The 24,933-nt window shown below is 48.2% G+C and overlaps 1 protein-coding gene across 1 annotated transcript in view; it reads right to left on the minus strand.

Annotated features, from left to right (window-relative positions):
- Positions 1 to 3,139: 3,139 nt before the first annotated feature.
- Positions 3,140 to 24,933, minus strand: part of PAPPA (pappalysin 1) — a 175,153-nt gene continuing 153,359 nt past the window's right edge. The window contains exons 20-22 of the mRNA XM_058818339.1: positions 18,342 to 18,413; positions 14,123 to 14,221; positions 3,140 to 3,247 (exon numbers count right to left, since the gene is read on the minus strand). Of these exons, the coding sequence (XP_058674322.1) occupies positions 3,140 to 3,247; positions 14,123 to 14,221; positions 18,342 to 18,413 (279 nt within the window). The remainder of the gene's footprint in view (positions 3,248 to 14,122; positions 14,222 to 18,341; positions 18,414 to 24,933) is intronic.

Consider the following 24,933-nt stretch of genomic DNA (forward strand, 5'->3'; position numbering starts at 1 on the left):
ACCAGCATCAGCACCCTCTTCTCTTCCCCCAGGCTTCTGGTTTGGTGTTGTCCTATGCTGCTGGCTCAGTGGGTGGAGGTGGGGGTTGATGTCCCTCTCACCTTCCACCCATTGCCCACCACAGTCAGGGAGGGTCTTTCCCAGGACTCCATTTGAGGCCCATACAGTGGTAGATGATGTGAGGATCCAGCTGGCCTTGCCCAAGGTTGGAAGCACAGGGGACAAGATCTGAGCATGTGTCCATTCCCCATGGCTCCCCTCCTGGCATCTATCTGGGTGCTTGGTGCAGCACCTGAAAATGCAGAGGGGATTTGCCTCAATGGAAAAAAACTAAAACCCAACAAACCATTGGATTTAACATCATTCAGAGCAGATCTTTTTTCCCACTCCTGATCCCATCAGCCCTACTGGAGGAGATGGACAGTGACAACATAGTATTTAAAAACAAAAATCAAATAGCAGCATGGAAATCCTGCTGGTGGGACATGGAGTTGGGGCACACCAGGGCTACAGGAGGGAAGCTGAGGAGTGAGGCTGTGCTGGTGAGAAGCCTCTCTCCCTTGAGCTGAGGTCTACAGCTCAGCAAGGGCCGGTCCTGGCTGGCCAGAGGGGCTCAGCTGCCCTTGAGCTCCTGTGAGCCCACAGCAGCAAGTGGCAATAATGTCTGTACAGAGCTGTCTCTCCTGGGCACTGTCCAAGTGGGAAAAGCAGATGGGGAATCTCCTCCATGCTGAGCTCTGCACTGGGAAGGGCATTTTCAGCATGCACCCAGGAGCTGAACTGAGGCTCCCTGCTGGGGTGAAACCCGGGTGGGATGGACAGGGGAAACCATGCCAAGATGCCTCAGGCATTGAGGACATGAAGTGCTGTCAGTCTGACAGGCTTTTGAGGGTGTGAGCTCTTCTGACAGGCTGGGTGGCACATGAACAAACTGCCAACAAAACAGGGGAGGGCAAAGGACCAGAAGGAAGCAGCAACTTTTGCAGTTATTTACTTCCCATATTAGTTAGAAGGTGAAGGGCAAAAGTGGAAGTTTATGCCACTGCTCTCTAAGCTGGGGGATGCTCAATCTAACTCCATGGCAGGAACCCTGATCCCACTGCACCTCCCTTTCCAGGACACCCCTGCACAGAGGGGGCAGAGCCATCCACACAGCTCCTACAGCCAGGCCTTCTCTAGGGATAGCTGGAGCTTCACAACAGAGAGCTCCTAATCCTCTTAGTGACAATCCCCTCTCCAGGCCTCTACTTCAGTTCTTGAGACTCTTCTCTGGTTCATTCCAATAGAAACAACCCCAACAGTGGATGACAAGAACCTGGCTTCCCTCACTTATTATTCTAGATTTTTTTTTTTTTATTTCTAGTTCTCCAAATAATTTTTACCTCCATCTCTATGAGATAAATGACTCCTGCCCTTACCCTTCTGCCTTGCTCCAGTGCCTAAAGCAGGAGTTAGAAAAAAATCTTTTTCTCTTTACCCAGTAGATTATGCAAGTCATGACAGTTCCAAGGAACAAACAAACCTAACACTGGGAGGGATGCTCTTTTGGATGTGTGTTCTTAGCAGGAGTTGGAGCACATGCCCAAGCCACGCTGGAAAGATCTCTGGGATTTCCCTGGGATGGGCTGCAGCAGCAGCAGCAGCAGCATTGGATGCCCTCCCTAGGTATGTCAGTGACTCAGTGTAATGACCCTGTAAGGAAGGGAATCACTGAGGGTCTGGCATATGTTGCTGAAGCAGGAGGATGACAGGGAAGTGTGAGGTCTGCTGCAGCTAATGCCCTTCTTTCTGGAAGATTACAAACAGCTATAGACTCTTGGTCTATCTCAAATGTCCGACCCACTGGCCTGGCAGCTTAATACTGACAAATATGGCCAAAATTCTAATACTGTCTCCTATGGGCCTTTCCTCACGGCAGGTGTCTCCTCCTCCTCTTCCCCTCTCCCTGGACAACAGGAGCATGAAGCAGTTTTCAGAATCAGCTCACCCCAAGAGTGGGGTGGAGGAGGCTGGAGAGCCACTTGGCAGGGTGGAGACCAGAAAGCAGATTCCTTTGGCTGGCTGGTGTCCTGTTTTCTTGCCCCAGTGCTGAGGAAGAGACCAGAGGGTTTGAAAGGCAGGTTGTAGGTAAGCTTTAAGGCAGACTGTTTGGTTGCATGGGGTTGTTTTTCACCCTGTCCTGACACAGTAAGGAAACTATTTGTATGGGACATAGCAGCAGGAGTAGCAGCAGCAGACATGCTCAAATGACAAGTGCGGGTGCGAGTTCCCCTCTCTGTGCTCCTCAGAAGCAATTACCCATGTTCTTCCTCAATGCCAGCCCTTAGACTCCCCACTCCCTCACTCCACCATGGACCACCTGCCCAGCTCCACACAGAAACACCCCAGAAGCCCTGCAGGCTACAAGAGGGGGCTTTTTGTTGGCTCTTTGAGGGCAGGGGGAGAAGGAGGAGCTGTACAGAAAGGCCACTGCAGTCTGCTGAGCTGCCTGGCTGGAAGTAGCGTTCCTGTGAGGAGCAGATGCATCCCACACCTCGAGCTGGCCGGGTGCCTGGCAAGGCCCTTGCCAAGGGGCCCAGCCCTGTGGAGATCCCACCCCAACCACAGTGCCCCGAGCATGCGATACCTTGGCATTCAGCATCAGAAAAGGCTCAGCTTAGAGTCCTCCAAGAGCTCAGCCTCTTCCACCAACGGTCTGAGTTGTGAGTGCTGGGGAGGGGAAAGTGTTTTTTGCGTTGATCATAATCTCTCACTCTCTCTCTCTCTCTCTTTGTCTACTTATTTCTATAAATATGTGTACATAAATAGTTTGTTTCTTGCCTTGAATCTAGATATGAACTGTTCAAATTAGGTGGGCATAACATGCTGTTTTGATACATGAACGTCATCTTGACTTGACTCTTGGTTGGTTTTTTTTTTTTCTCATGATCACTATTTAAGATATAATTAATACATAAACCCCTACTTTGAGTTCTCCTTGGACAAAAATTAAAGGCAGACTGGTTGAATTCTAAGGGTCCCTGGTGCAGAAATGCCATCCAGTTGAGCAGCTAAATGTTAAAAACGATACCAAAAGGGATGTGGTGTCTCTCCTAGCCTGCCTTGAGCAGTGTGGTCCTCCTTTCCACGTCACTTGGCTTTACCCAAGACTGAAGCCACGGAGGTCTTTCTGGTTGTGCTCTTGGGCGTTGGGGTCCCGGCAAGCACACTCTCCTTGTAGGTCACAGGACATAGGAAATGGTGTCACCTGGGGAACAAGCCAAAAACACAAAGGCATGAAGGAAGGAACACACCTACAGCAGCCTGGAGAACAAAGAAAGATCTCTGGGGTGAAATCTTCAGAGGTCAGCTGCAATCTTCACTATTTTATTTTTTACAGTGATTTGTGTTAGTGCTGAGCGGGTGCTGCATGGAGGTTCCTAAGGGCCTCTGGTTTGGGTGCTGCTGCTTTATTTAAGTCCATTTGAGCGCTTAACTATGTTCTTGGGTTCAGTTAAGAATGTTTTCAAGAATGTTCTTGGGTTGAGCTCCTCAGGAGCAGAACCAATCACTGTCACACAGACCAGCGCAGCTGGAGTCCAGCAGAGACTTCTCGGAACACCTCTCGTGCTTGAGGTCAGGAGATGCAGCTAACAGGCACTGAGGCACAGCACAGGAATGCAGTGGGAGACTGCTGCATTCACCATCTGTCATCTCTCTGTGACCCCTCTGGAGAAGCGTGGGAAGGAGCTGAAACAACAGACTGTGATGTTTGCCCACTGGAAGCTGATTTGGGCCTCTTGCATCACCGTATTTACCTGCAGAAAAGGCAGTGGGACAAGTGTCTCACTTGCCCTGAAGTGAATTCCCAAGAATTTCTCCCATCTGCACAGACTGAACAAATGACCTCATTCCCCTCCTTTACACTCCTTCCAAGGCAGTGCCACAACCTGTTCCAATGTTCCCAGTGAGGGCTGCACAGGCTCTGTCTGCTCCCCCTGGCTCTGCTGCCACACGTTCACTCTCCCTCTCACAAACACTTTTCTCCAGGCTACAATGCCTGAGTCTGCCTGTTCCCCATGCATCACCCACAGCCCATCTAGGAATGTGGACCCAGCATTGTGCTGTCATCTCCAGCTAGACCTTCCAAACGAGTCCCTACCTGTCCCTCTCCGGGATGCCTTTCTCCTGACGCACACCATTTGGGAAGGAGGGGTGTGGAGCTTCATTTCACAACTGGGTAGCCTGAGGCAGGGACATGCTGACAGAGACACTAAATAGCCAACGTTCATCACCAAATCAGGGCTTAGAGAGCCTCCTCCCCTTGCTTTTAATTCCATTCACAGAAGACCTGACCCTCCAGGTGGAATAGGGTGATGACTCTCCATCAAGCCGTGGCCTCGGTGACTTAGGAACTAAATAACCAGTGAATAATCTGAATCTACAATTGCACAAATGTGGAGATTGCAAAGAGAAGAAAGAGTCCAAAAAGTTAGAAGCTAATGAATCCAAATAACTGGCAACTGAATAACTTTATAAACTGCAGAAAACAATAGGAGCTTAAGGGTCACTTGATCCAACAGAAGCCAGCCCAAGCAGGACTGTCTCATGTCACAGTGTTATGAATATTCTTAGATAGGAAAACAGAGAAGTCTGTAAACAATGGGGTTTGGGGAGGAGGCTGAGGAGGGGTTGTTTTATGACTGAGTTAAAATACTGGAAAGGAAAAAGAAAAGATACATGCAAAATAAAAATTAAGGGGTTTTTTTTCTGTTCGGTGTAGAAGGAAACATTTTGGTTTAGATTATCTGCTACATTTCAGGTTTGACCTTTCCCTTCAAGACAAACAAATAAAAAGACTATTTCACAGCAAAAGTTATGTCTTGAAACAAAAACTTGTTTCACTTAGAAAATGCTCAAACAAAACATTTAAGTACGCCTGGAGTTTTCCGCTATTTTCATTTTTTTTATCCTGAATCATTCAGTTCAATCTGGATTTGGCAATGATTTTGACTTAAAAAATCCTCCCTGATGTACAATGAAGCTACTGGTTGGAGGCAAGACCTGGGAACCTGATTCTTTCATTTGTCTTGATCAAGCTTTTTCCTCTGCCTGGCCTGGCTTCCCTGTGTTTGCCTGTAACAATCTGACAAAGGAGATTAAGTAGCCCCTTCATTCAGAGGAGAGACAGGGAAGATGGATCCACACTCTGCACTGAACACAGGTCAGCCACACACCCAATTCAGGCATTCCAGTAAAGTGGCTGAAATTAGCAGTGACAGCCTACTGCACTTTGTCTCTGCTGCTGTCCAGGCTTAAGCAGGATGTGCTGCAGGCACGGAGATCCCAAACATGCTCCCATTTCACCTGCAGGGACATCAGAGCCAGGAGAGAAAGCCATGCATGGCTCTGTCTCCAAACCACCAGCTCACATTCCCCTCACCTACTTTCTGCTGAAGCAGCAGCCTTAGACACCCAAACTGGCATGAGTTTGATATTGCCTGAAGTGCTCTACCTCCTTCATTCTCTCCTCCCATTTCTCCTCGTGAATCCCTTGTTTTCCTCTTTGCTTTCTCACAGGATGTGCTCAGCCCTGCGGCGACCTGAAAAGGTGCACGTACAAAACTGGATTGCTGCTGCATTACAGCCAATTCCTGGGGAGATGGAGCAACCAGAGAAGAAATGTCTGGCTGTTTATTGTCTCCCAATGGTGGTCATGGCTAGAAGAGCAGAAGCTTTCTCTGAGGCAGAGCTGTGGCCCCCAGAGCAGACAGCTTTGTGGCTCAGCAGCAGTTCCCAGCAGTGGGTAGACTGATGGAGAAGGGTTTCTTCCTGATCAGATCAGTCTTATTCACTTTATGTCCCTTATGGAGGCTTTTTATGCAATTTGATTTTTACAGTGCTATTGTCCAGATAGATGAATTGTTTTGTCTTATGGCAGTGAGCTCCAGAGATCAGCTTTCTATTATGTGAAAAGGCAGAGATTTCTGTGGGTAATAAGCACAGTCACAGTCACATTAGACAGGACAAAATTCTCCAAAAAACTTAACAGTAATATAGGGTTTTCCAGTTTAAACAACATTTACAACAAATACACATTTGAGTTCTCCAAGGACCTGATTTCCATAGGTATTTAGGGAATTTAACCCACACACAGAATCTGCTGGGACTGTGTGAAGTACCCAGCTCAGGGAAACTGTGAAAGCCCTTAGAAGAAGAACTGTCTGTTGCCTTGGGCTCACACAGTGACAGCCTCTGGAGTGCACAGCCATGAAATAGAGCTGCTGGATGTGCTAGAAATAATAAATGCTGATCCTTTCACTGAATGATAGCCCATTTAGGTGTGGAGCCCAGATATACATACTCCAAGATTAACTACCTCTTTTCTTTTTAAATAGGTCTGTGAAAGCCCAACTCATTACCAGGATACACGACCTGCATTGAAATTTCCAGATTTCATTGTACCCATTGTAGAGCCAGGAGTAAGGAGTCAGCTCTTCTTCCTTCAAAACAAACCCTGCATTTCACCTATGTCCATCTCCCCATGTAGAAAACCCAGAAAATGTCTAGGAGGGTGAGAAGAAAAAGCTAAAATTAAAATTAGGGCCTGTCTTGGACATTTGATAAGGTAATGCAAGATACTGTATCCTCAGAGCAGCTAAAGTAGATTGAAAAAGACGTAAGTGAAGAACACAGCTCCACACACCTACACACACAGCTCTTGGAGATGATCCAGAGCAGTCATGGCACTGGATCAACAATGCTCTAGGGAATGTGAGTCACACCACAACCACACTGGACCACAGACTATTCATCATCGAGAGAAAAGAGACACAATCCATCACTCCTGCCACCTGGAGTGTGCAGGACATGACACATCCTGCTCTGAACCTGGGGGAGCAAGGGCACCAGGTGTGGGCTCACAGGTTGGGCAGGAGGCTGGCACAGACACCCAGGTGTAACTCATGGGGCATCCAAAACACCTCGACCAACTCACCACCATTGCTGCACAGTGCATGACCTCAGACTGCAAGGCATGGGAGCCCTGAGCATCCTCTCCCACACTGAGTGAAGAGACTTTGGATAAACTCAAGCTGCCTCTTAGAAACAGGGCTAGATTTGTGCTGGATGCTGCACTCCCAACTGTGGGAACAGGGACAACAATGCAGAACTGGTATGCAGGTCATGGAATGAGTGAGAGGTCATAACTCCTCACCACATGCACCTATCTGAAGAGGCTGGTGACATCCCAAGGTTGATCCCTGCTGAGAAAGGCCAGTCTGTAGGGAACTGGTGGGAATGTTGACAGCAGAAATCGCAGACAGGTAGAGGGAGGGATGGAAAACAGCTCTGCGAAGGCTGCAAGTTTGTCCCTCACAGAGTCTGGTATCAGGCTGACCTGGCTGTGCCTTCTGCCCGAGCCTGGGGCTGGCTCACAGCAGCACCAGGACCGGCAGGATTGGGCCCAGGGAGGGGGAAGCAGGGGAGGAGGGCTGCAGAGTGTTGGGAAACAGGCTGTTGTTAGATTTCAGCCCTGAAGTGTTTGCGAAATCCCCCAGACAGGCTCACTGCAGGCAGAGCCTCGGCGGGCAGTGTGGCCTGGGAGATAAGTGTGGCAGCCTGTGCTGAGTGTCACAGCCCTGCGCCTCCCCAGAGCCTCCCAGCTCAAACACCAGAGACTATTCTGTTCCCTGACAAGGCCCTTGAGAGATAAAAAAGCATCTTGGAAGGGTCTTCCCAGTGTTTTTCAGCATAGAGGTCACCAGCTTGAGATAGAGCAAGAACGAGCCCCCTTTTAGCTCTGAGCGCTGGTATGTGGGTTCACACCTAGGGCACTGCTCCAGAGGGCCTGGGAAGACAAAGCTGGCAGGAAACCTCCTCTCCATGCAGCGCATGCACTTCTAAAAGCCTGAATTTTCATTAAGTACCCCACCATAAACTGAGCTTTCCCCCGGTGAAACCAGCAACCGCAGCGCATCTTGCTCAACTCATCAAGAAACCGTGAGTCGTAGCTCAGCCGAACCCAACAGATGCTCTGCTCTCTCCATCGTGTGCAAACTGGGAGCTGCCTCAGCAGAAGCAGTGGGAGCAGGATGGCCCAGAGCCAGCAGGGATTCCCAGGGAAGCCCAGCCCGCACGGATCCCGCATCCATCCCTGCCTGCCCGCGGAGCGGAGCAGAGCAGAGCGAGGGAGCCCCGCTTGCCAAACCGCACGGAGCTCAGTTGCTCAGCAATCAGCTGTGCTTCCTACTCTCGTGCTACTGATTGTGCAAACATGAATGTAATTAGTCTAAATAATCACCAAAGATTTAATAGGAGCCAGACCACCCAGAGGCCAAATAGCTGGCGGTGGAGCAGGGAAGGTTTGTTCACTGTTTTTTGTAACACTTGCTAATGAAGTGAGGTCAGATAGCAAAGAAAACACCCTCCACCAGCACATCCCCTGGGAACGCCGTATGTTGTGGGAAGCCCCACGTCCCTTGAAGCCAAGAACAGTTCTCTCAGGATAGGCAACATGTGCTGCTACCATCACTGCTTTTAATTTATTGACGCCTGGAAAGCCTCCCTGAAGGATTATGAAACCAAGCTCTGAGCCCCAAAAATAAAGTTCCCATCCCAACCAACCCTGACTGGAAACGCTCCTCTCACATGGCAAACAGCTACAGCCACTAAGCCCGTGACTGAGGGCTGGTGGGGAAGTGAGTTCACCCACACTTTGGGGAGAACCCGTGTGCTTGGAGCGCTCAGCCGCTTCCAGAGGCATGAAGCAACACTCAGCATTGTATCCTGCCTTCTTCCCTACTCACCCACCATTCATTCTATCTGGCTAATTATAGAGCTGACAAACACACCCAGCTGGGGACAGGCCAGTAGTTAGGAGCAGCATCGTGGCAGGAGCATCAGTTCTTCTGGATAAACAGGATTTCCTCAGCTGGGGTGGTCACTTAAGCTTCTAATGGCACCAAACTGCCTCAAAAACATGTTGTGGCAATGGAGAAAGATCTGAGATTGCCTAAGACAGGTCTGTGTTGCAGTCAGAGAGCTGGGAGAAGGTGCTTATTTCTCCAAAATACCAAGAAGTGGCTATTTCTGTTGGCTTAGGGGTAGGAGCGCAGACTCATTCCCCTCCCTTCCCAGGGAGACAGGGCCAGGCTTTGGAAATCCCTGCTGGAGCCAGCAGCAGCCCCTCAGTTCAAAGCTCCTTTCTTTAGGCCTCGAATTCTCGGCCATAAAGTCTCTGAAGAGGTTTTGATAACTGGCCTATCTTTTAGATAAGCAAAGCTTTGGATGAATCCCACACAGCCCTCTATCTACCACAAGTCCTCATTTGTTTTCCGCCAAGGCACTTGCTGGTTTTCCTCTCCAAGGTGTTGGACAGAAATGTCAAGAGGCTGAAGGGACAGGACAATTTTTTCTCTTTTTTTACCGAGTGCTATGGGGCAAAGCAGTTGAAGGAAAACCTGAGTGATAATTGAGTGAGGCAGGTTTTCCTCATGGGAGCTGTAGGTTTATCCCTCATGCGACAAAAAGGAAAGGCAGAGAGGAAAGACAGATGAAAGTTCAACCTTACAAATGGTTGAAGTTGAGGGAATTTTAAAAAAGTAAATTTAGTGTGTTTAAATCTACAGAGATCCGACTGCAGGACCTTCAACCAGGCAAATCTGCCATCCCAGTCTGGAACAAAGTACATAAGCAGAGCCTAAAGAAAGAAATTCTGATTTCTGTAAGGCATTTCTAGACAGTCCTGTCTAGGGAAAACTTATAAAAGGGAAAGGGAAGAAAAGAAGTGGAGGAGACAGTTACTGGAGAGAAGATTTCCTGAAATGAATCAGAGGAAGCAACCAGAGCCTCTCCCAGCAATGCTGCACACCCCACAAGATCCTCACCGGTGGCCAAGAGCCCAGAGACAGCCAGTTATGCCCAGGTTATTTATTTCCCTCACGCTGGCAGTGTCACGTAGGTAATGTTTCAGAAAATAGCTTCTTCTTTTATCTGCAGCAGGATACAAAGCAAGAAGCAGCTTCCTAGAGCAGCCAGGCAGAAGGGAGCTGGCAACCTGTGCTGGGTCAGGAGGGGAGGAAGATTAAAAGGAGATGGGATTTTGCTTTGTCCTTCACGGAAGACTTTATCCCCTCCAGATACACAACAGAAGCTTTCTCTCCCTTGGAGGTTGGCCCGCAATGGCCTTCCTGTATCTCAAAGCTGCTCCTGGGTCACAAACAGGGCAAGCTGTGAGCAGCAGGGCCCTGTCCCCTGCCCCAGCCACAGATCTGCCATCAGCCGCCTGCTCCCCACACTGCCTGCCCGTGTCCCTGCTTCCTTGGGTGGCACTCTGTGCCAGCCCTGGCTGCTCGCCCGCTGCAGGGCGACGCTCATCAATTAGCGCACAACAAATAATTAAGCTGATGAATGTCTCTTTTTTTCTTCCTGCTTTCTGACTGCACTTGCCTCGAATTTATGCCCAGATTATGACTGAATTTATTCGTTGCCACTTGCAGCATTCAAAAGAGGCCGTTAATGATTTCTTTTAAGCTCTCCAGCCTGATTGTGAGCAGTGCAGGGCAAACACTCATTATTTCCTATCTAAACAGCAGTGCTGATTAGTTGGTGCTCGGTCAGATAAGTCACACTGCTCCATTCCCCACTCGCTGACGGAATCCACAAGGTCATTCCCTGCTAATGCTCAAATGCAAAGGGAAAACATGGGATAAGCATGGAAGTCCCTTGAGCATTTTCAGGGCAACAAAACAGGAGCGTGCAAAGTCTCACATTAAGTAAGAGGGCTTGGTTTTAAAGTGAACTTGGCTTGAAGTGTTTTGCTTTCAGGCAGCCTGCTCACAGCACTGTGTGCAGCCCACAGTGTGTTTGGGAGGGTAGTGGGACTGCAGTGAAACTTAAGTCTTGACAGTTTGCGGACACTAAAGATCTGAGGCCAGCTCTTACTCAACTGTTAACTCCTGAATCTTCACATGGTGCAATGTTAATCTTCAGCCCTTTCCCAAAATAATGTGTGGAGTTGCTATGTTCTCTTAAATGTGAACCATGTGTCACCTCAGCAATGGCTGCTGTGGGGAAAAGATGATAAATCTAAAGCTTTTAAAATGTCCTGTGACATTTTGGGAGAAAAACAGGTGTTGAATAAATGTTGGACATTTATGGGCAAACTTGCAGGGGCTTTAAAAGACTGACACATCTGCCACATAGTATGTAACCCTGAAAGAAAAGGAGCAAAGCAGTCTCTTTCATGTGTCTCACTCTCTGTACAACCGAATGAAAATACATCCTCATCTGGTATTGGAATTAACAGAGCTGGACTCGCCCCTCCCTATGTCTCCTCCAGGTTTTTGGCTTTTACACCCAATGTATATTTTAAAACTGTGCCTTCTTAAGTAGGTGGCAAACTGTGCTGGAAGGATTTGGTATGCGGAGTATTTTTATTCAGCTCCTTTTTCTCTCACCTTTCATTGTTTTTCCCTTTGGAATATCTCCTGTAATGCTCCACTCATAAACCTCTTCAAAGGGAGGGCTGTATTTGAACAGCCTGGCCTGAAATCTGGTCTCAGTCAAAGGCCTCAGATGGGAAAATAACTGGGAGAGCCAAGCCCCACGGCCCCACGGCTGCTGCCGCAGGTGTCGGCAGCCGCTTTGCAGGAGCCAGGTTCTCCTGCTGCCTCCTTGACTCTGACCCCACAGCCCCCCTGGCTGGGTTATTATTCCCCCTTTTACCCTATAAATGTAATAAACTGGGACTTAGCATCTCGCTTTTAGTGTGGAAGATCCAAGGAGAAGGTGATTTTCCTCACTTCTCCCGGGCGCCTCATTCGGCTCCTGGGATGTTGTTGGAGTTCTGGGAGACTTTGGATGCTGAATGCACGCCAGGCTTGTGATGGGCTCCATGGCTCAGCCCTCCACCTGTGTGATCCTGAGGATGGGGCATTCTAAACTGCCAGCTAGGGCAAGTCTAATTCCCCAGTCATAACAATCCAGCTCCTAGGGGGTCTGTGAAAGCAGACTTATCTCCAAAAAGCTACAAAACCTCCCCCTCCATGGAGAAAATCCATCAGACGTGTGACCAGCTGCCCGTCTCTGACCATTTGCCCTTTGCATCAAGCAGTTTTAGCACAGAGCACAGCAACCCACTGGGCTACAAAGTGCTTCCCCTCCTTGGGAGTTCACTTGGTTTCTGGGTGGTAGGGAAGCAGCAGATATTTTGAGCGTGAGTCGCCTGGCTGGTAAGTGTTCACAACTCTGTGCAGATCCCACTTGGTCTCAACTCCCTGCCCAGCAATAAATTCTGCTCCCAAACCTTAATCCTGTCCCTTCTCACCCCCCCCCCCCCCCCCTCATCTCAGCTCTCACACCCCCCTTGTTCCAGTTGTGCCCTCAGCTCCTGTCTTGATGGGGCTGGTTTGGGTCGGTCCCCTCCCAGGCACCTCGCTCTCGTTCCTCTGACACTGTTTGGGGTTTTTCATCGCCTGCTCTCCAGCCTGCAGGCAGTGAGATAAAGTTTCCCAGGCAGGCTGTTTTGGGAGGAGAAGACCTACACCATGCTGAGCTACCGGGCCCTTCCAGCTCTGCCCTCCCGGCTGGTGGGAGGTCAGCGAGCAAGCTGTGCTGCTCTGGGGCTGCTCCTCCCAAGGAGGTGGAAAGGCAGCCAGAGATAGGAATCTCTTCTTGGAGACAGCTGATGTCTGTCATCCTGCTCATCTCCTCAGAGGCTGTTTCACCAGGGAGCCCCTTTTGGGGTCTCCATGCCCTACTCCACCCGTGGGGAACTGAGGAGCTGCCGTGCCTGGTCTTCCCTGCATGTAGCTCCCAGGGATTTTTTCAAAAGGAACAATAAAGGGGAATGTTTGTCCAAAAAGAGCACAGCTAGGGAAACGACCTCTTCCCCTGCATTTTCCCCAAAGGAGAAATTAACTCCTTCCACTTGCCAGAGCATGCCCATCTCCTTTCCCCTTCCTCTCTGGTCCCAGATGGACCAGAGACAGCCCACAATGCTGAACCAAGGAAAAGAAGTCTCCAGACAAAGCTGCAGAGAGGACCTCATTCCTCAGCTGGTAACATGGATGGTGTCATATGCTGAGCCCAAGCTCCCTCAGATTTTGTTATTTATTAATTATCAGATACTGAATGCAGCTGGATTTTTCATTCTGTTCTATACACAAATCTGGAACATAAGGTAAAATATTCACCTGGCAGATGATAAAATTTGCTTTATTTTTTTTGGAGGAACCTAGTTCCAAATCCCTGCTGGTTAGAAACATATAAAATGTTGTACTGTTCCAAGCCACAAGCTCTATCACCCCAGTCACTGTCTCTAACAGTGCACAGAAATTTGTGTTAAAGAAGCAGAAAAAGGGGGGATGTGTGTGGAGGGACTCTTCCCCAGGCTCAAACAGCCAAGGGTTCAAATATTTCTCAGCCAGAAGCTGCATCCAGATCACAGTGTCTAACAGCCACTGAAGGAGCAAAGCTACACAAATAAGCCTGTTCTTTTTTTGACTTCAAATATATTTTTGTTTTAATAATGCTCTGTGGCAACTCATCCTATTACTCAAACACACACTGTGCCAACAAGGATGTTCTTTCGTCTGTTTGGATCCTGCTTCAAGGAAATTACCACTGCACCCCCTCACTGCTGAGTGATAAAAACCAGTGGATTTTACTTTCCTAAGCATCATGCTTACCTTAAGTAATGATTTTATAGATCTATGTCACTAGCTTTTCTCTTTTTGCAGGTTTATGTGGTCTCTGTGCAAAAAATATTTGACATCTCCACCCAGCCCTGCTGCCCTGCTCCACATTCTTCTCTGTCCCACTCTTGGATGGGACAGTCAGCAGCAAGCCAGGCACATGTGGGTACACATGGATCAAAGAACAGATCCACAATGAAGCTTTCCTTTTGCTCTCTCCTATTTTCCTAATGAAAACTATTTTCTAACCTTTAGTTTCCCTTTGAAGACTTGAGGATGGATGATAAATGAACCAGCAAGAACTCAGTGCCTATGGTGAGCTGATGCCTGGGCTGAAGGTCCTTCTGAGACCTTGGATATTCCTTTTTTGAGCAAAAATAATTTTTCCAGGCACAAAGCAGCACTCAGCAAGGAATTCCCATGGAAAGAGGAAGGGGCATCCCTACCTTTTTGGTCTTGACTGTTGAGGCGCAGCAGTCCCCACCATCATAGTTGCAGAAGGCTCTGTTGTTGATGGAATCACAGTAGTTGTCCCCCATGAAAGGCTGAAAAAGGAAAAAAAGCAGGAAAAGGCTGAGAGTGTGAACATGGATAAAATTAGCTCGTTCCTTATGGAGACAGAGTGAGAAAGTCGTGGCTGGAGAAGAGAAGGTTGTGTGGAGACCTCACAGCACCTTCCAGTGCCTGCAGGGGCTACGGGGGGACAGTTCATCAGGAACTGTGGGGACAGGACAAGGGGAAAGGCTTCACATTTGAAGAATGGAAATTTAGGTTAGATGTCAAGAAGAAATCCTTCCCTGTGAGGGCAGTGAGACCCTGGCCAAGAGAAGCTGTGGCTGCCCCTGGATCCCTGGAAGTGTCCAAGGCCAGGCTGGACAGGGCTTGGAGCAGCCTGGGACAGTGGGAGGTGGATTGGAAGTGGTGGAAGTGGATGACCTTAAAGCCCTTTCTAACCCAAACCATTCTATGATTCTATAGTCCCGAAACCTTTTAACAATATTTCAGAAGAAAACCACAAATATTTGAAGGAGCCATATAGTTTGTAACATACCAGCTGCCCTGAAAAGCAAGAGATAATTATTCCCCTTTCCCTTCTAAACAGACAGGAAAAAAAAGGACAGTAGATGGAAGGGAAATGAGCCCTTGTTGCCTCTTCACATCCCACATAAGAGGATGCTTCAGGAATATTAATTTGACTAGGCCCACAGACAGCATCCAGGCCTCTAAAATTGTGGCACCTTTGATAATTTTAAGCTAACCTTCCTAAACTGTGTGGGATAAGAAGAAGGTTATGTATTGCAGCAAAATGGGCTTGCTTTTAATAGCTGAGCTTTTCACCAGAGTTCTCCTGACTCCGCAACACGTGTCAGCAACGAGGGCACAAAACAAATCACCAGGAGGAATGGAAGGGTCTGAGCTCAGCACAGGGACCATGTTCTGTTCTCTGAACAGCAGTGACTGTGTGGGACCTTGGCCATGGCACGTGATCTTCCTCCACTCCACAGCTCAGAGCTGGGATAATGGCAATTATTCAGAGGGACATTGTGGGGAGCTGTTAAGGGAAATTCATAAATCACCTTGAAAAAGAAAATGTGCTCATTAGGCTGGGCAATGTGATCACCAGTCCATGTGCTGCACAGGGCCTGAATAATAACCACCATTCTGAAGGAAAGGTCTGAATTCTTTCATTGAACATTGGAGCCCCTAGACTTCCTTGGAAGTCTAAGCTGTGCCTAACAGTTAAAAAGGTCCATACCACATGTGAGAATCGCAGCCAGCAATGAAAGCTCAGAAAAATGGATGATCAGCAGAGAGCACAATCATATCTCTGTAACTCTCCATGCACCGGCTCATGAGGCCATTCCCATTTTATCTGCTCATTGAAAAATTCACTTATTTTGCACTGAGAAAAATACACCAAGGACTCTAGTGCAAGAAGACATCATTGCAGAGCAGGCAGGATGTCTTGGGGAGGTTTCCTGGGAGGATTTTGCATCAGTTGCAGACCCAGAGTGTCCCAGATGATGGATACCTGACGAAGCAGCCATGAGAGATCACCGTGCTCTCCCCAGAGCTCACCATGGCCACACTCATCAGAATTGAAATGGACTCAATGGAGCGGGGCAAATGCACACTTTTACTGCTGATGTGCTGCAAATTTAAATATTTCTATCAGGTAGAAGAAACCCAGGCAATGATGGCAATATCAGACCACAGCAGGACTACCAGGAGGTGACAGACTCCCTCAGTGTCGCTTGTTTAATTACGTGCAGATACTGCAAATGTTGGCAAGGAAATCAGAGTTACAGTGTGAGGCTCCTGCCCCTCTAAACTGTCTTAACTCTACTGATTTCCACAGATATTGATTTATTTATACAGGCAAAGGCTTTGACTTGAAAGCCCCCTTCCAATTTAATTAATATTCCAAGAGTTAAAAGGGAATGATTTATAAATACATGAAGAGATATTTTGAGGCCAAGCTGGTCATATTTAAAACTGTGAACTTTGCTCAACCTCACAGGAAATTCTGCAGGCTTCTCCATGTTTCTCTTGTGTTGCCTGGCTCTGCCTGCTTGATGGGAAATCTTGACTTTAAATTTCCATCCCTATGCCTGTACCTTACACCTATGAATGCTGGAAAATCCATAAAGAGACTCGTGGAAGAATTTGCTCTGGCACAGAGTAGACAAGCCAATCCTTTGGAGGGGGAGAAGAATGGGACAAAAAGCATCTATTCTGATTTGGGACCAAAATCCTTGTTTGGGAGACCCTGGAGGGTGAGGTCTCTGTTGCTCTTCATGAACATCTTGGTGCTCTGATATTTTTGGAGGATGATACAGGAAGCCCAGAGGGACTCGTTCGCTACTGAAACACCCAAGTTAGGTGCAGACAAGTACAAGGCTGACTCATAAGCCTCGGTTCCTGCCACTAGGGAGCGACAAAAAATCACATTGCAGCAGCTGCAGGGGTTCCCCCTGCGATCACCAAGAGCCAAATAATGTCCCACTTACAGCCTCCTGTTCAGGGAAGCCTCCCTAATGCTAAGGATGCTCATACATTAGGGGTTTTATCAGCTTAATGGCTCACCATTATTGGCTTATTAGTCTCTGTTTCCATAGTCATGGGGAAAAAAAAAAGCTTGGGGAAGATGGCATTTCTTCTGAAATCTTAATGCCAAGCTCTGGCCCATCCATGAATCCTGCTCTGAAAATGATGCTAGAGGCCATTATCAATTGTCTGGGCAAAGCCTTCCCAGATGATGGATTAGGATGCAGTGACACTGCTGAATGAATGTTGAAAAGAAGAAAGTTCCTGTTGATGCAGAGGGCTCTGGCAATTAGCAGTGATGGAAAGGAAGAAAATGCTGAGAAGAAGTATGTCAGTAATAATGTCTTCTGGTAAATTATTACATCATTGCAAAGTTTGTCTCTCTAACAGCTATCCTTAAACAGCAGGAGGATGGACACCCAGTGATGCATCAGCACCTGAATGGCATTTTTTAATGGTGGCTGGATGTTATTTCAGCTCTCTTTGGAGAATGGGGGCACCCAGCCAGCCTGCATGAATGCAATGCGTGAGACAGCTTATGACATTCAGAGCCCTGACAGCAGAATGCGTTTCATTTAGGGAACAGCTAGACAGAAACTATTACATTGTTGGAGAGTTATTACCCTCCTGGGCCCAACATTTGTATGCGAAGGAAACCTGTCTTTCACTTCAAGACAAATCACATCCCGCAGCAGTGTGGTCTGGAGCTTTGTGTCATATTCAGGAATTCGGTCCCATGTTCTGACACTTTGGGCAAATAACTTCAGAGTGCTTGGGTGCTGAGAGCCTGGTCAGCGTGGCAGAAAGTCAGGACACGTGGAGGGAAGACACAGCTCTGCCTCTGCCCTGAGCCAGCTCATTTCCAAAATGCACATGGAGCTTCCCAGCCTTACAGAGGTGCCACAAGGATTCGCTTCTTGCTGTGGGTGAGATACTCATGATGGAAACCACACGAGTGCCATGTCACAGGCTGAGGTGCTCCAGCCCTGTTTAACCACCAGAAGCATCTTCAGTCTTCTCAGACATTTCAAAAATTGCTGCTGGCAGAAGCAACGTCCCTCAAAATAATTACTTTTTTCCTCAAGTAACTTGCAAGACTCTAAAAGTCTATCACAGCTGAAATGTAACTGTGTGTTTCTGATTGTTTCTTTTCTTTTAGACAGAGGTGGCCAGTGGAGGGAGGCGTGATTTGCTCCATGTCCAGCTGTGCTGTCCACCCAGTGGTATCATCTCTGGCTTTCCTAAACTTTCTCAGCCCACACCAATGCCCAAAGCTTAGCTGGCCTTGGAAAGAATTGTCCCTCAAATAAGTCAAGATCAAGGAAAAACAAGAGAAGGCTTTTGAACTTCCCAGAAACTCCCAGATTCTGGGAAATTCTTTTGGTCAACCAATGTTTTTGAGCTGTTTGATCATTTAACTCCTGTGAGAGTCACCAACCATCATCTCTGGGAAAACCACCAACTTCCCCACTGAGTGTCAGAACTAATGCAGGCAATCAGTCTGTGTGATAGGGTGGTCATTGAAAACCAGAATTTACAGCCCACGTGCCTGCAGTGATTGTTTCTGTAAGATTTAGGAGAGTCACCATGGACCACCTGAGCTAAAGCCAAACTCACCTCACAGCCTTTAACACAATGAATCAGGGAAGGGTGAGGGTACCACTTGAGTCCTGCCGTGCAGACAACACTCTGGAGGGAAGAAATAAAATGAAATTTTAAAAAAGCAACAGGTTAAGACAAAGAAATCAGTGTACAGAAAGTCAGTGTGCTGGCTCCTATGGCTCTCCAGTACTTAACCAATGAAGTTCAGTTCCTAACACCTCTTGTGTTCTCAGGACCTGGCTGTCCTCCAGGTATTTACAAGAAGTGTTGGACTTGACACTTGCAATAACAGAGCATTTGAGATTAAAATAATATTTGAGGTTCTCCAAAAATGTCATGCCCAATATTTCACTCATGGTGGGGGAACGTGGCAGGGAAAGGCAGAGGCACAGGTCCACTTTTGCTCTTGGGTAGGGGGGAGGCATTCTAGGAATTAATTTAGGGATTTCTTTGGTGCTGCCAAGAATTGCTTTCTTTCACTGCCCATCATACCTTACCTTTGATTATTGAAGATGGAAGCAGCTAAAGGTGGATTTTCAGACACATTTTAGCACCATCTTAAATAAAAGCACCTCCCACCACACACATTCAGAATAACCCCCAGACAGGACAGCATCCTTGGCTACATTTTATGAGCTGTATAATAATTTCTCTTCCAACTTTGCCTATAGAAAATAAGTTGCACACTCAGTTTTGGGCAAAAATAATGACCATTCTCCTAGATAATGACACAGAGAGGGACACCTAAAGAGTGGATGAAAACTTTGGCCGGTCAGTGGAGATGGTGGTCCCACACCATGGGGATCCTGGAGATTGGGCTCTCCAATGTTCCTTTGGGGTTGTTGCCCATGGATGAAGCCCTACAGTGTCCAGCTGAGGAAGATGAACACACAGGGACTCACCTAAAGCATGGGGTTGGGGTTGGATGGAGGCCTGGGGAAGGAAGGGATTAACATTTGGGAAGACCCAACGCACAACCCATCCCTTCCCCTGTTCATCTGAGGGCTAATTTATTCCATCTGCAGGGGGAACCTCAGCTTGTTTTTACAGTTCCTGTCATTGGAGGCTTACCTGGCATGTGCTAGAAAAAAGGACTTTTATACTATCTGACTCGGGCTGTTTATCTTTCCGATGCTCTTGGATTTTCCACTATTAGTCAAGCCCAGCTTGCCCCACCTGCCTCTCAACAGGGCCTGTCTGTGTGAGCAGAGAAGTGGCAGGGGAGGGGAGGATGTTGTTTATCCCCAGGGAAGGAGGGAAGGAGGGAGGGAGGCTGCAAGGTGCGGGGGCGCCGCGGTGTCACACGTTCCCCCTTGACAGACAGCTGGAGATTTCCAGGCTGCTGCCTGCCACAAATGGTGAGGGCTTTTCTCTGCCCCCACCCCCTTCTGTTTGTTGCACTTCAGAGGGAAGAGAAAGGAAACTTTCCTAGGTTTGAAAATAAACAAGGCCAATCGACAGAGAGGGAGCGGGGAGAGCAAAGGAAGCGGTTCAAGAGCATTTGAACCCAAGAATTAGAACAAAGTGGAAAAAATTCAGGGGTCTGTCTCCTGTATCCAAGGCCAGCAGACAATAAGTGGAAGAAGTGTACTTCCAAAGAGCACCTCACATTCCCCCGGTAAGAAGCATCAATATTTACAAAACATCACACTCTGTGAGGGTGTGAGCATGCAGAGGGAACAAAAGAAACCAAATAGCCCTGAACCAGGCTCTTCAGAGAGGAGCTTTCCACACGAGAGCAATCCCTCACAGAGGATGCACTGACTGTTTTCCTGACCCTCCAAGTATTAAAATACCAGCACATCCCTTAAAGGAATGGATGGGAGGTGAAGTTTCTAGGACAGTTCTCTCTGAGTGCTCACTCAAGGTCATCTTCAATCCCAAATACAGCCTTGGGCTGGGCATCCTCAGGGAATGGGAATGAGCCAATGCTCTCCACAGCACAGGAAAGCCTGGAGCCAGGTGAATCGCTGAGTCCTTTGGACATTCCCATTCCTCTGGAGAGGGACCTGCCAAAAGCTTCATAGTTCCATACCAGTTACTTTGTCCTCTCTTTGGATCATCCTTTGCTCGCAGAGACGACTAGAGCTGAATTCAATCCTGCTAACATTCCTGGAGATGGAAGCAGAGGAAGGACCCTAGGCCATAGTCCTGACCCCTTTTTCTGGTTTTCCAAGCCCTCAGTTCCTACCACCCAGCCTGTTTGTACCCTCAGGTTGCTGCTGTGCTGTGTGCAGTGCACTGGGAGAGAGAATGTGAGTAGCGAGAGAGACTGGGCTGTAAAACCGAGAAATTGGGAATGATTTGGATTGCTGGGCATTGTTTCTGCCTATTGCAATTCAAACAGGCATACAGGCGCCACAGGGTGCTGCGTGGGGCACCTGAAATGAACACATGTATAGAAAGCAAGCAAGGATGGGTGAAGGTGGGTACATGAGGATGACCTGATGGAGTTGGTGTGCACAGACAGGTAGACTCAGAATGCCAACAAAGGATGGCATGGTACATGGAAGCACCACATCCACCACATGGTTCCTGGGGAATAAAACCCATCTGGCACTGTCTCCTGAGAGCTCTGTCCCTTCCCTGTGCTCCCCTGTGCCCCAGGCCCCCATGGTGACATCTGCTGCCCCCATGGTGACATCGGCTCCCCTCGTGCAGCACAGCTGTGCAGCCAGGTGGGGTGACTGGGGTCCTGTCCCCAGCCCAGGAACACCACCCTGCCACATCTGTGTGGGTGCCTGGGACTCCATCTGCTGTGGGGGGAGAGGGAGCCGGGCTGCGCTCCCACAGTAGGTGACAAAGAGCCAAGGAAGCAAATCAAGCTGTCATTTTCTCCTTGTGAAGGAAGACCCAGTGCCTCCGGTGCCGGCTTCCCTCCCGTGGTGGCACTAACACAATGATGTCAACCCTTTGTGGGCTGCAAGGGCATCAGGTTTCCCCCAGAGAGGCTGGTGGAGAGCTTTCCTCCACCTCAGATGGGTCAAGTGTCCCCCCAGGCTGGAGCCCAGGGACTGACATCTCCTGCTTTCAGTAACTCACTCCTCAGCCACTAAAGGAGCAGGACAATTAACCGTGGGCTTTATGAGTGAGAGGATCAGCCAGGAAAGGGGACTCCTCCTATAGCTGCAGATGGAATGGGATCTCCTGCCTTCCCAGGAGTGGAGCTGCTGCACCACAGTGGGTCACATCACTGTTCCTTGACTCAGTTTCCCTGCCACAAAATGAGCCTGAAACTCTCCAAAACCAAAAACAATTCAACAAACAAACAAACAAAAACCTACCAACCAACCAACCAAAAACCCCCAAAAACCCAAACCTAAAAAGCCCCCACAAACAAACAAACAAACAAAACAGAACAAAAAATACTGGGAGGGGAAGGAAGGAGGAAAAGCACAAAACTTTAGTGATTATGGGAGTATTTAAGGAGCATTCCCACTAACAAGTTCTGGACATTTTTAATCCCAGGCTTGCAGCCTGCATGGGAAGAGGGGCCATGGTCACGCTCAGCCCAGCAGAGCTGGGACGTGCAGACCCTTTGAAGGCTCTCCCAGGCATGCACATGCCTGCACACTATTTAGCCTGTCCCCACTCAGCACTAAGGCAAGAACCCAAGTTCAGACAACCTAAGAAATGAGGTGTCTGCTCTGTTTCTCTGCAGTCAATGGGAAAGAGCTGTCAAGCTGTCTCTTGGAGATATTTCCCTTTTTTTTCTCCCCACTGCCTGCACAGTCAGTCTTGGCAGCTCTATCCATCGGTGTCTTCAGCAGCTCCTTGTGCCACACACAATGAAGGGAAAATTGTGGGGACAGCAATGCTGCTCTGAGCACACCCCACAGCAGAATAGAGGTACAGAACATTTCAGGTGATTTTTTTGGTTTTTTTTTTTCTTGCTGAAAATTCTGATTTGGAAGACACTGCCAGCTTATACTGATTTCAGCAAACTGTTTCAGACCCAATAAAGCAACTCAACCTAAATGAATTCTGAAAAATACAAAAATATTTACACATTTTGTGAAATGAAATATCTGTTGTTGTTTATTGTTTGAGAGGACATTTAATTTCTAAGTCTTTGCTGTGTTTTTGTTTGTTTCTTTCATTTTCACTAAATAAAAAGTTTACAAAATCTTCTTGGAAATGAAATGCTACGTTATGTTCAAACCAACATGTTTTTTCTTCCAATTTTTTGGTTCACCAAAAATCACAATAACAAGGGTCTCTTTGATTAAGGATTTTTTTTTTTCAATTCAGGAGAACTTTGAGTGAACTGAAAAATCAAGTGATTTCCACAGCTCTGCTCTAAACAACCCTCAGAGAAGGGATAGTTCCTTCTTTCCACTTTGCTTCCATAACAGATGTTGCTTGAGCTGCTACAGACAAATTATTTATTTTTCCTTGTCATCTCTCCCTGTGTTTTCTCCGTCCCCATCCCCTCAACGCTAAGCACCACAGATCAGTCCTGCCTTTATCTTCTTCCCATCCTGCCCTCATTTGTACTTTACTTGTGCCTGAAATTAAAGCAACAAAAAAGTGTTTCCTTTGCGTCATTCAAGCGCTCCGAGGTGCACAAAGACTCACCGTGTAAATGCAACCAGCTGCTCCCTGTGCTCATATGGCACAACAGCAGAGCTGTCACTGGCCATAAACAGAGACACGGCTTATTAATGATATATAACACATTGCCATGGGGACCTTCCCCCAAGGCATCCCAGCCCCATCTCTCCAGGATGCCCCCACTCCCACCAGAGGCAGCGTTTCTCCTGGAGGTGCCCCAAGAGGCTCTGCTCCCAATGGGTGACATCCCATTATCTGCAGAGTTGGATAAGATGGATGTTTTACAGCTACCAATTTTTTAATTAAGGATTTTTTAATCCCTTCCAACACGAGTTCTCCAGCCCAAACCTCACTCTCTAGTCACAAAGCGTTTGTGGAACTTGTATCTGCTCAGGACCTAAAGCTCTTGCAAGATCTTCACCATCAGGGGTGAAAAAAGGGGCTTATTTACTGCTGTGCTCTTGGAAACCATGATTTCTCCTCCATCCCTCACTCCCCTTGTCTCCCCCTTTACTACTCTATGTTTTCCCTGCTGCCTAATGAGCCCTCCAGAGACCTGCAGGTATAAAACTCGTTACAGCTCCCTCCACGTACCCGCATCAATAAGTGAAGGAGTGCAGAGAGAACAGGAGGGAAGCTGTCACTTTATTTCCCCATGAATTACAAACCACTTTAAAGTCTGGCACTCAGGAAAGGGCCAGTGAGAAATTGCCCCTCATACAGAGATAGGGGTTTTCTTTATGTTTCATGCCAGAAACTTGGCAAAGCCTTGGCTTATAAGGCAGTCACAGAACATCAGCGTCTGGAGCGAATGGGAAGCTGGGAAGGACATTATGAGCTTGTCATATTATCTGGACTTAAGTTTCCCACTCCTTTCCCAGATTTATTCTCTTACTCTGCATGAAACAGTGAAGTTCAAAGTGGTGGAGAGTTCTGGAGCCACTTGCTACCCACAGCCAAGGCCAAATTTCAAAAATCCCAAACCCTAGGCATACATTTAGGCATGTAGAGAAGCAGAGAAGCAAATAGACTGTCAAAGCTGCTCAAGACATGCTGGGGCTGTGTTGGCTGCTCGTTCTTCTTAATGGAGTTCAGGTGTGTAAAACAGACTCCTGCAAAGCCAGGCCCAAGTATGTAAAAGCCAGAGGTGTTTGCTCAAGCACCATCAGTAACTTGCACCCTGGTGACACCTGATGTGCCACCGTCTTCCACCACATGCTCGAGCGTGTGTCCAGTTAGACTTCCACACCTGCAGAAATGCCATAAAGCCACAAACACCTGGTTTGTTTGTAGGAACACGAGGGTTTCCAGGAAGGGAAGAGCTAGGTGAGTGTGCCTCCCCCTGACACCCGAGCGTGGGCATGACACCCAGCAGCTGTTTGCTGCCAGCGGGGCTGAGTGTGAGTGTGTGTGTGTGTGTGTGTGTGTGTGTGTGTGTGCATGTGGTGTGCACGTCCCCATCAGGGCACGCTGGCACTGCTGTGTGCTGGAGGACGCTCAGGACTGTGAGCAGCTAGTGCTGGCTCTGCGTTTGCAGCAGGCAGGAGGGAGAAGTGGTGACCTCTGGAAGGGGCTGTGCTGAGCAGGCAGCTCTCGCATGCGGGCGGAGGGGCGGGGGGAGCGCTCAGCCAGCTCCGCGGGGTCGGGAAATGAAAAACCCTCTGTATCAGCTGCTTTTGTCATCCAGGAGCGGCACAGAAAAATCCAGCCCTGCCACCCAAAGAATGCAAAAATACGGAACAGGAGGAAGAAAATAAAGCCTGGCCAGTGCCCTTTCTCTGGCTGTCCATCACGTCTTCCTGCTGGATTTCCAGATCCAACCCCACTGATGTGAGGCCTCTACCTTGAACTGACTTTCACTTGGTAAACACAGACAGAAAGGAACTTGGAGAGAAAGCCACTTGCAAAGAAAGCCACTATGTTACTGGACACAAACACAAGAAAAATCTGGAATTCTTTCCTAAAGGTCCAAATTCCCCATTTTCCACAGGTAACACTGATCACTCACTGCTCACAAACATGCAACAAAGGATGTGGTTCGGACAGTCGCCAG

Source organism: Ammospiza caudacuta, chromosome 21 (genome assembly GCF_027887145.1).
Source record: "Ammospiza caudacuta isolate bAmmCau1 chromosome 21, bAmmCau1.pri, whole genome shotgun sequence".
Taxonomy (NCBI): Eukaryota; Metazoa; Chordata; class Aves; order Passeriformes; family Passerellidae; genus Ammospiza; species Ammospiza caudacuta.